An 11,557-nucleotide genomic window follows, 5' to 3' on the forward strand; every position below is an offset into this window, starting at 1 on the left:
ATTCGACTTTTAAATTATCGATTGTACCGTTACTGCATGGCACCGTCGCAATTATGCAAACTCTGTTTTTCAACTCTGGAAGTTATTTTAAACTAGCTAAGTAGGTACATGGGTATATTTTTATGTGCCGTAGTTATATTCCCTTCACAAAATGCACAGGCTGTATAGCCTGCTGTGTCCGTACTATTTGATTGTTTATTTAAAAATATATATATTGCATTTGGACATCCTTGGCCACCCTTTACTACCACTGACCCTTCTTTAAGGGTGTTACAAACTTACCAAAAATAATACATACACATAGTATGTACATATGTATGTAAGTACATACCCTTGGACTGTTTGGTGAAGGGTATAACCATATTATTAATTATAGGACAAAGTGTAAATAAACACATTATTTATTGACATTTTAATCTCGTTCGTTAATAGATTAGAGTTTCGAAATAGCAAGTAAAACGCACAAATAGTTTTAATTTAGATTAGTAGCTGCGACCAAACAACGTGTAGAATTTGGGCTTGTTGTTGCAACTTGGATTTATGCATTTATCGCTGGCAGTAATGCCCGTCGGCTGTTCAAAGGGTATGCACAGCGACTTTGCGCCCATGGCTGGTGCTCCAGGCTCAGCCTCATCTCCGCGTGCACTGTCCGCTTTGATCTTATCCTCGCATGGTGTTTCGCCGCAGAACGGCGACAATAAAATATTCTTCTCATCGAGATAGTTACAAAATTCATTCCAATTTTTGACGATTTTCGTGTGGGAAGTAAGATCTTGCTGTGCTTTGCCTAACATTGTCGCATGAATGGTTTCCAGCAGTTCTGGTATTTTCTTTTCTACATCATTCAGTGCTATCGTTAGCTTTTCGCCCGTATCGCGGCGCACGGCCACAGCCTGCTGCGCCTTAAGGTCCTTTGGTCCTACTTCGATACGTATGGGTACACCTTTTAGCTCCCAATGGTTGAACTTCCATCCTGGAGAATAATTGTCACGATAATCGCCTTCGCAGCGCACTCCAATACCGACGAGTTTCTTTTCCAAATCTCTGCAAGCGCCAATCAGCTTAGCACGTTCTTCATCATTGGTATTAACAGTAATGCCGCAAGGCACCACAATAGCCTGCGTACAGGCCACACGCGGCGGCAGCACCAGCCCCTGGTTGTCCGCATGTACCATGATCATGACTCCGATTGTTCGAGTAGTGATACCCCAAGAGTTCTGGAACACGTACTGTTTCTGTTGCGTCTCAGGGTCCTCGAACACAATATCAAACATCTTTGAGAAGTTCTGGCCCAAGTGATGGCTGGTAGCGCCCTGAATGGCACGGCCCGACGCCGAAATAAAAGCTTCTACGGTTGTGGTATAATCGCCACCTGCAAATTTCTCCTTTTCGGTTTTGCGACCCTTGACCACGGGTATGGCAAGCAAATCGGTGTACACCTGCGCGTACAGGTCTAATATGTCCAAAACCTCTTTCTCAGCCTCGATTTTGCTAGCGAACGCTGTATGACCCTCCTGCCAGAGGAATTCGCGTGTGCGAAGGAAAGGCTGTGGGTGCTTAAATTCCCAACGCTGCGATGTAAATCGTTAGCGAGTTAGTGTATAAGTAAAATGATTTGTGATTTATAATGCTTACCACAACATTATTCCATTGGTTTAGCCTAATAGGCAAATCTCTATAGGATTGTATCCATTTTGCATAAGCGGGGTACATAACCGTTTCGGAAGTCGGCCGCACAGCAATTGGTTCGGCCAAATCACTTTCTCCCGACTTAGTGACCCACGCTACTTCCGGCGCAAAGTCAGCAATGTGTGTTTTCTCCTTCTCGAGTGCTGCTTTTGATACAAAAATAGGGAAATAGCACTCCCTAACACCCATGCGCGTAATTTCAGCATCAAACCAGTTCTTGATAAATTTCCATATGGCAAAGGACCAGTGGCGTAAAATGTAACAGCCAGATACGTCATAGTACTCAATTAGTTCACCTTTGGTGATCACCTGAGAGTACCAGTCGGGTAGGTTGTCCTCTTTAGTTGCCTCCAAACCCAATCGCGTTTGCTTTTTGACGCCGCTGGTAGGTTCCGGTTTAGTTGTCGGTGTCGGCTCCTTCTTGACTGACTTTGCAGCGGGCTTTTGTTGTTCTTTGGGTGCCTTCTTTGCACTCGACCCACCACCGCGCACAGCGACGGGAAAATCTTCGCCAGCCACATCTTTGTACTTCGCTTTCAGCGCCAGAAGCTTACGGACTTCCTCATCAATGATATCCTTTGCCGCATTTCCACCTTTTACGGCACGTACCTTTTCTCCCTGGGCATTGATCTCCAGCGTCAGTTGATCCTTGGTAGGCGAAGACATTGCTTCGGGGCTAGCTGATTTTTTAACAACTACTGCGTCCGATTGCAGCTCAACCTTAGCGTCCGGAGTCCAGTCTTTGCCAGCTATGTGTTTGTATTCGGTTTTTAATGCTAGCAGCGTCTTAACTTCTGGCTCAATTACGTTCTTGGCTGCCTTTTCCGATTTAAGTTTCCTTATTTTATCACCCTGCACTTGAATCTTAGACAGCAAACTGCCAATATCGTTGTTGGTCTCAACTGTCGTTAAGTCAACGGTCGCTACTTGGGCAGTGGGAGCTGCTGCAACTGTACCTGGCTTCCACTCTTGACCTGTTAGGCTTTTGTAGTCCGTTTTTAGCGCAAGCAGTAGTTTGACCTCAGCGTCCACGAGCGACTTCTCGGACTTTGCCGTTTTTAATTGTCGTACCTTGTCACCCTGCTTTGTAATCTTGTCCAACAAGGTGGCTACTGTGCTGGCGGCAGCAGGGTCCGGTGACTTCTCTTGCTTGGGAGTAACACTTGGTGCTGTAGTGCCCGGTTTCCAATCGCTTCCTGTAAGTTGTTTGAACTCTGCTTTAAGACTTAATAAAGTCTTGACTGCCGCGTCGATTATGGTCTTGTCGGCTTTAGCGCTCTTCAGCTCCCGTACCTTATCGCCCTGGGCACTGATCTGAGCCAAAACGCTAGCAACGGAGGCGTTGGCGGCTTCTGACTTAGTCACAGGGGCAGATTGAGCTACGGTAGTACCTGGCTTCCAATCTTGTCCAGATAGCGTCTTGTACTGTGTCTTTAATTCAAGCAGCACTTTGACTGCAGAATCAATTTCACCCTTGGCCGCCTTCTTGCTCTTGAGATCTCGCACCAAATCACCTTGTTTTACAATGTTGGCATTAACTGTAGCAGGGTCGTTTGTTGAACTCGTGACTGCTGGTGCGATAAGTTCTTGGCCTGGCTTCCAATCCTTGCCACTGGCTGCTTTGTAGTCCGCCTTAAGGCTTAGCAATTTCTTGACCTGAACATCGATTTCTCCTTTTGTTGCCTTCTTTGCCTTTAGGTCCCGCACTACATCACCCTGCTGAACGATCTGCTTGTCCAAATCCGTAGCGTTATTTGACGTTTTATTGGCCTGAAAAAACGTTCAAATTGTTATTCAAGTGTAATGGCACTTCCTAAGTTACTAAATAATACATTTGAATACGTCAGCACATGAAGTGAATTAATTAAATTGTAACGTTTTACGTGGAACCAACTCAAGAGCCAAACTGTGCGTAACAGAAGTCTGCAGACAACTGGTTTCTTTAAAGAGAAGTATGCCACGCACACGTGGAGAGTAAGATCTGAGAGTTTTTCTGGGGAGCACTATTTAAACACTATCAGCTGTTCGCACGTACACAGCTTATATGTACGGCTATGTATATACATATGTACATATATGTATATATATTTAAAGAGGGGGCTCGAAACGATGAGCACATATATACATATGTGCATACACATTTGCAAGCGAAATCCGAAAAACATATTGTAACCTTCATATAGCAATAGTTTTTTATGTATGTATATTCAAAAATCTGTATAAAACAAATGTGTATACATGTACTCAATACACATGTCGGCAGACTGTCAATACACACGTTTTGTCTAACTACTACCTCTTCAAGAACAAATTGTTGAATGTTTTAATAGTTACGATAACGTATTTTTCTATGTACACAAATGGAAGCAATTAATATCTCAGCAAGACCGGTATACTCACAGTTTTGTTGGCATCCTGTGCGCTGGCTGCATTAATTTTCAAGCCAGATGATGGCATATCTTTGGTGTGACCATCAGGTATTGAGAAGAGAATGATAGGTGAGGCGACATTTGAATAGGGACTGGCTGGGGCATAGGCATTGTCCACCTTGAAGAAACCACGACGCTGCAATTGAATGATGTCTCCTTGCTTGCACTTCTTTAGTTCAGGATCACCCAGCATTTGCACCTCATCGCGCGTCTTATGTCCAATATACTGCTTAAAGTCCTCATCCTTGCCCAAAACCGGTTTGCTTATGATATTGTCAAAATAAACGCAAAATGTGGGCGGGTAAGCAGAGGCGTCTTCTTCAACAGCTAACCACGTCAATTTTAGCGTCTTTTTAAAATCCTTGTTATCCAAATTCAGTGCGGCATCAACGAAGGTAATCTTGCCACTAGCATCTTTGTGTACGCGCTTAATAAGTAAGTTGCCCCAATTGATAAAGGTCGCATTATCGCCTTCCTTCAATGCTTCGGCATCGGCGTAGTCGATGTAAATTCGTGGACCAAGTGTAACTGTTTTCTTCCCCAGTGTCTCGTCTTTGGGGTGTACAGGCACCTCAATTTTCTCCAACTTGGCGCCAGCCACATTAACTATAATTCGGTTTTCGTGTTCTAATGCTGTGTAACGAGGTGCTTTAGGATCTATAACCTTTTTGTTAAATGCCCAAATTTTATCCCAGTTCATAAACACAACCGATTTACTGGAGCCCTGTGCAATAATGAATTCCCGAAGTCCTTCAACTGTCATGCCACGACGTATGATACCGCGCACTGTTGGGAAGCGTGGATCATCCCAGCCATCCACAAGACCCGAATCGACGAACCAAGTTAGCTTACGCTTTGACAGTACCGTATTGGTCATGTTGAGGCGACTGTATTCCCAAATGTAAGGCTTACGTAGTTTGAGTGCATCAATAAACCAGTAGAACTGATCGTCTCGATCATGGTACTCCATTGTACGCAGAGTGTGTGTTACGTTTTCAATGGCGTCGACAATTGGACAAGCAAAGTCGTAAGTGGGATACACTCTGATAAGGACATAGACAAATTATTGTTAGTCTGCAGAAATTACGGATTGTGTTACTCACTTGTATTTAGTGCCAGTACGCGGGTGAGGCTCATTTTTGCACCGGTATATCGTTGGATCACGCATACAGCCATTGGGCGATGTCATATCGATCTTAGCTCGCACACAGCACTTCTGGCCATAGTCGGAGCCTTCGAGCATTTGCTGCCACATTGACAAATTCTTTTCGACGGCTGTGATGTACAAAATAAAGCATGCATTTCGTTATATTGAATAGCTAATAATAAAAAATTATTATCTTTAAAAAAAAAAACATAAATTTTAACTTACTATTCGTGCGGTTGGGCGATTCGACGCGTTGTTCGCGCTCCAGTTTCATTTGCTCGGGTGGCGTATCGTCCACATAGGCTTTGCTCTCTTTCAGCAGCTGCACGCAGTAGTCCAGCATGAGGTCAAAATAATTGGAAGTGTGAGTGAAGAGATCTGGTTTGATTTTCAACAACTCCAGGTCTCCAAGTATAACATTTTCAAATTCGACAGTCTCCTTTGCGGGATTGGTGTCATCAAAGCGCATGATCAATGTGCCTTGGAACGCCTGGGCGTAGTACTGATTCAAAAGCGCCGCCTTTGCATGACCAATGTGCAGATAACCAGATGCTTCTGGGGGAAAACGTACAACAACTTTACCCATTTCAGCTCCGGGCAAATCGACAAATTTGCCCTCCTGTTTTCGTTCACCAGTTTTAGGTGTCGATTCCCTGGTAGCAACGTTGTTGCCTCTCACGCGTTTTGCAGAGGCACGAACCTCTTCAGGTAATGATTGCAAAACCTTTTGAATCAACGGCTGTGATGATATCAAATTATACCAGCGTTGAACATGTTGAGGAATTCCCTTGGCCGATAGAAACTCATAGCGCGAGTGCATCTCATTGAAGAGCGCAAAGTCGGCAATGGTGAGCTTGTTGGCCACAAGATATGTGACCGGCGCAATAGACTTATCCAAAAAGGACAAGGCCCAGGATATGTCATCCTCGCAGGTAAGTGAAAACGAGAGCCAATGATCAATTTGTGTGCGCTCAATGGCAGTCTCGCCATACAGCTTATAAAAGGGTGCAGCACGGGCCAGTGCACGCAACACGTCGTTGTTAGAGTGACAGACCAGCACGCGATTATCGGGAAACTGTAACGAGGTTTCTTCCTTGCTCCAGATTATCTCCACGGGCACAGTTGCGTTAATAAGGTGTGCCGTTGCCAAGCCACCTATTAATTAAATGTAATTGGTATTTATTGATACGAAACTGATGCAATATCAACTCATTGCCATGTATGTACATGTGTTTAAGATAATATGTACATATGCGGATACATCGAGCGACCGTTGCAAAACTTAACCTAACATTTACCAGGCACCTCCAAGAATACTTTTTGAAACATTACTCACTTATTGGCGGATTATTTATGTTTGCTTTCAGCTTGATCGACATTATCGCTACACTCTTGTCTGCAAACAAAACTCGAATGATGAAATGTACCAATTGATAAGCGCACCGTATGCGGTAGCTTTATATAGTTTTGCCACAACGTCGATTTATTTATGCAAAACGAACCCACAGTGTCGAAATCGACTATTACAATAGGCTGCTAACAGCTGTTCGTTTGATCATGTTGGCGTGCCATTGTGAATGGCAACACCCGTCAAATTAGCGTGTGGCGTGAAAAAATAAAAAATTCGATTGTTTGCTTAATTTGTGCATTCAAAAGCCTAAGAAAGAAACTTGCAACGCGCTCAAAATGGTGGGTATTATAAATTCGAAGCCAACACTGATACTTCAACTACTTAAAAGCACTTTTATATTCGGGTGCTGCGTTTGCTTTATGTCGGAGCTTGAGTCACCAAAAAAGTGCATAGATACATATGTACATACATACATACATATGTACATACAGATTACTTGCATATCTACATACATATGTAACTCCCAAACATACATATGCAATTAAATGTATATGTTCAACTCTTTCCAGATGCTTTTTATGCTGCTTTTTAGCCGGCAGGGCAAGCTGCGCCTACAGAAATGGTACATGGCCTATCCTGATAAAGTAAAAAAGAAAATCACACGAGAATTGGTCACAACAATACTGGCCCGGAAGCCAAAAATGTGCTCGTTTCTGGAGTGGAAAGATTGTAAAATCGTCTACAAGCGGTTAGAGTGAAACAATTCTTTAGTTCTGGTTTATTTTTACAATTTCGAGTCTTGCAGTTATGCCAGCTTATATTTTTGTTGCGCCATCGAGCAGAACGACAATGAACTGCTTACGCTGGAGATCATTCATCGCTACGTCGAACTGCTTGATAAGTATTTTGGCAGCGTGAGTTACTCCATCAAGTAATTGTTGAGTGTGTTATCTTTATTGGTTTTATGTTCCAGGTATGTGAGTTGGATATAATTTTCAACTTCGAGAAAGCATATTTTATACTGGACGAGCTACTTATTGGTGGCGAAATCCAAGAGACTTCAAAGAAAAATGTGCTTAAGGCAATTGCCTCACAGGATCTGCTTCAAGAGGTCAGTACACCCGAGACATACGATCTGTAATGCATAACGTTGTATATCTTTCTATATACGCATATGCTGGATATAGTTAATTGTTATACATACATATCTCTATTTTATTTCGTTGGTTTTTAAAGTTTCGTTAGTGTTTGTTTCATTTAACTATTAATGCCATTTCCCGTCAAACAAAACAATGCAAAGAGCCACAATCACTTTCATTCTCGTATCACGGCTTACGTTTGAAATTCTGTACTTAATTTTTTCTTTCTTTACTTTCTCTAATATGTGCAAACGACTCTACCTACCACCGAAACTAATCAACCTATGTCCCCCTAACCATGCATATTAAATATTTTTCACACACCTACACCTACAAATAATATTAATCCAAAAACAAAAAAAAAAAAACGTACAGCAAGAGGAGTTTTTCTACTCGCTGCAATAGCTTTTAAATTTATTTCTCGTGATTGTACAAGCAAATTGTGTCTCGATGCCAAAAGCAATTTTATAAAATATATAATGAATATGTTATTAACTTTAAGCATAAATATGTATTTATAACCAACACACACACACACACCCAGCCACACACAGTTATCTTAATTTGCTGTGTTTACTTGTCATTGCATGCCACACATGCGCGATTCAATTTAAGTATCAGATCTTGCCGACAAGAAAACGAATGAACGAAACTATATGCAACTAATTGTGAGAATTTAATGAACATATTTTTATTACAGTATTGAACTTGCCATAAACTTATGTAAATCCTATAATGAAACAAAACCCAACGTAGTTCCGTCCTTAAAATCTGACATATTGCCATTAAAATGTAGTAACTAGTAGCTATAATTGTTGAATATTGTGTGTAGTAATTGTGTATGAGTCAATTAGAGGTATTATTTAGTTTTGCATGATCTTTGTAGTAGTTTGGTTTTCGTTGTATTTGCTGTTTAACTATTTCATACTAATAAAATCATAAAACATATTAATATCGATAAATATATATATATATATATGTATACATAAAAGAGCTAAATGTGTAACCATAATACCCTCTCTCTTATTATTATTAACGCTTACCCTACCCGCAACTGCATAAATTGATGTTAACACAACCACCAACAGGACTTCAATGAGTATCTGAACTAATCAAAAAATAAATTTAATATGAACACCACAGCTCCATTCTGTACGGTTATATACTATACATTTTCCAACATATAGACACAACTTATAAAATAAACAAGAAGGAACATAACAAGTTAGAGAGCTGCAGTATATTGCCGGCTTTTATAGAAGAGAAAGGCATATGTGCGTTGAAAGCATATGAATAATGTACTTATAAATCCATGATTTTTTTATATCCTGGAGCCAATTTTTTCTGGGAGCATAAAAAATAATCAATTAAAACATCAACATTCAGTGAAGTTTCGTTGCTATGCAGCTGTAAATATTGCAAGGCTTTACCCCATACGGTCCACAGAAATAAACGCTAGTTTTTATTGCGCTAACCGCTGCGTCTCGCCCGCCTCGAACAACCTGCTCGTTTGCCCGCGCTCTGTTCTCTGTTTCCTATGTTTTGAGCTACGACTAATTTGAAAACAAAACAACAACATTAAAACCACAAACACACCACATACTGTGCCGTTTTCTCTACTTTCGTTTCCTAACCAACACTTTTGTCCACTCACTCATACACGACTATTCTATCTCTTGATCTTATTGTTCTTATTCTCTGTACTCCAGGATGAAGCTGTTGAGGGCACTTTAAGAGACATTGGACTACTCTAAAAGAATGCAATAGAGATTAGTTGATCTTACACACACGCACCTAAACGCACACAAGTCCACACGTATACACGTACACACTCGTATAAATGTACTTAAGTATAAAGTAGCAGCAGTCTGAATCGTGTGCAGGCCTAAAATTATTTGCATTAACGTAGTGAAATGTATTTTTGTGGTCACGCACTTAACATCAAAAACACACCCCACACAATACGTAAATGTGTATAGACTCTAGAGCGCTGTATTGCATTGCCAAAATACTAGTATACACAAACTCTTTATTTGATTTACACAAGAACCACATAAGTGCAATTACATTTACATACCGAGGCTAAACTTTCACATTAATCTAATAACTGGCATTTCATAATCGGCCGGCCACCAGGCACTGCGACGTCTTTGTACAATAAATCAATATACCATCTTTAGTTAAAGTATTTTGGAAAAAGTTCATGCAAGACGCTAATACCTGATAACTAAAACAAAATACAAAATGCATATAGATCCATCAAACAAATTTGTTCCGTTACTAATTAATTACTTCATTCCAAAAATGTTTTGTGAAAAGCAATAGAGTACTAAGTATCTCAACTTGGGCAATAATTATGTTATTTAATTTAGGGGAAAATGCAATATCACACATGGTAGAAAGTAAGCTTTAATCTGAGAACAAATAGAGGAAAAATGAAATCAAAAATGTAAAACTTTTTAGCAGTAGTTTATAAATAACTATTCTACTTAATATATAAATATATATCTTTGTATATGTGTGTTGTATATTTTAGCGAATTTCTGTGTCTTGTAATCAATAAAAACAACAAATATTTTTTGGGAAATAAACAAAAAACAAACTACATATTTATATTTATATACATATACTATACTGATGAGATATGCGGTGGTCGTCTAATTGTTGTATTTTACCTATTTTACTGGCAATGTAAAATCTTTACAACTTTGTGGTGTTGTTGCTGTTATTGTACCTGTTACTTTTCTTAAGTGCTTTCCCGACTCCACTATCCACTCTTTTCGCTACAGAAAACGCTTACGTTTGTCGGACGCTGTTTCCCCACGTTATCCGCCAAATTGAGAAATATGTACCTTTTGTATAATATTGACACTTGCCTATTTTTGTACAACATTTTATAGCCTATTTATAAGGGTCGGCTAATGCTGCCTGAAAGCTTGCACTGCTTCTTCTTGGTTTACCTTATCATTTGAAACCTGCTCTTATGTGCTCTCTCTCATATTCCAGGACGAAACACCGCAAAGTTTCTTTGACGATCATGGTCTTGGCTAAGCTGCTCCCACATACATACATGAATAAAATCGAAGGGGTTTGCTGATTAAAGTCGCGCTTAATGTTGTCCATCTACTTGTATACAAAATTAATCGAAAAGCTATTCAAATCAATTAATAATTACCAGAAATTCCGCGCTGTGTAGGCCAACGGAGGAATTCAAATTTGTATCTAACACTTCATTCCATTTTCACATTCCCATATAACAAATGCTCACCTACTCGTATGTATGTACCATTCTCGTATATGTACATACACATGTAAGTATATAAACATGTATATGTATGTATGTACGGAATCTATGTATTATCCAGTGCTGGAACTATCAACTGCAATGTGGTGCCGTCTACGAGCCACTCAATGCTGGCATATCTAGCAAAACAAAAAAAGTTTTTAAAGTCAAAAATCAACTTTTGTGAATGTGAAAATTGTCTTGATAAACTGTTAAACGTCCTATTTATATGTAACTATATGATATATGAATATGATCATGATTAACCCCGAAATATTTATACTTACATTTGCATAAGCGTTGTAAGCATTTGTGCTCAATATTAAATTTTCGTTAGAGATGTATAGAATATGTTTTCAAGGCTTGACTGTTTACAATTTACCAATTGAAGGCAGAATAAACTAAATCGAAATAAAATGTTTTTTCTCTTCAACACAGGGTATATTTCATTTAGTTACACTCTATCTGATAACGACGTTCCTGGCATCAGTTTGACAATATTATATACAAAATCAAATA

General features: G+C 39.9%; 2 protein-coding genes across 4 annotated transcripts; one reads left to right on the plus strand and one right to left on the minus strand.

The window, feature by feature from the left end:
* Nucleotides 1-370: 370 nt before the first annotated feature.
* LOC115621777 (bifunctional glutamate/proline--tRNA ligase) lies at nt 371-6,738 on the minus strand. The gene is made up of 6 exons (XM_030515533.1): nt 6,602-6,738; nt 5,491-6,420; nt 5,222-5,393; nt 4,090-5,161; nt 1,636-3,459; nt 371-1,571 (listed from the first exon to the last, which is right to left on the minus strand). Exons 1-6 carry the CDS (start codon nt 6,642-6,644, stop codon nt 483-485), a joined length of 5,130 nt encoding a protein of 1,709 aa, XP_030371393.1. The 5' UTR covers nt 6,645-6,738; the 3' UTR covers nt 371-482.
* A 99-nt stretch (nt 6,739-6,837) lies between these two features.
* On the plus strand, nt 6,838-10,981 carry LOC115621782 (AP-1 complex subunit sigma-2). Of its 3 annotated transcripts, none has more exons than XM_030515539.1 (5): nt 6,838-6,954; nt 7,186-7,364; nt 7,422-7,530; nt 7,590-7,727; nt 10,762-10,981. In XM_030515539.1, the coding sequence occupies exons 1-5, from the start codon at nt 6,952-6,954 to the stop codon at nt 10,804-10,806; spliced, it is 474 nt and encodes a 157-aa protein (XP_030371399.1). In that variant the 5' UTR covers nt 6,838-6,951; the 3' UTR covers nt 10,807-10,981. The 3 variants fall into 3 exon arrangements, with proteins under 3 accessions (XP_030371399.1, XP_030371400.1, XP_030371398.1); XM_030515540.1 differs by lacking the exon at nt 10,762-10,981 and adding an exon at nt 8,844-10,360; XM_030515538.1 differs by lacking the exon at nt 10,762-10,981 and adding an exon at nt 9,465-10,360.
* The last annotated feature ends 576 nt before the right edge of the window (nt 10,982-11,557 follow it).

This window comes from Scaptodrosophila lebanonensis, unplaced genomic scaffold, assembly GCF_003285725.1.
Source record: "Scaptodrosophila lebanonensis strain 11010-0011.00,11010-0021.00 unplaced genomic scaffold, SlebRS2 tig00000024-arrow-pilon, whole genome shotgun sequence".
Taxonomy (NCBI): domain Eukaryota; kingdom Metazoa; phylum Arthropoda; class Insecta; order Diptera; family Drosophilidae; genus Scaptodrosophila; species Scaptodrosophila lebanonensis.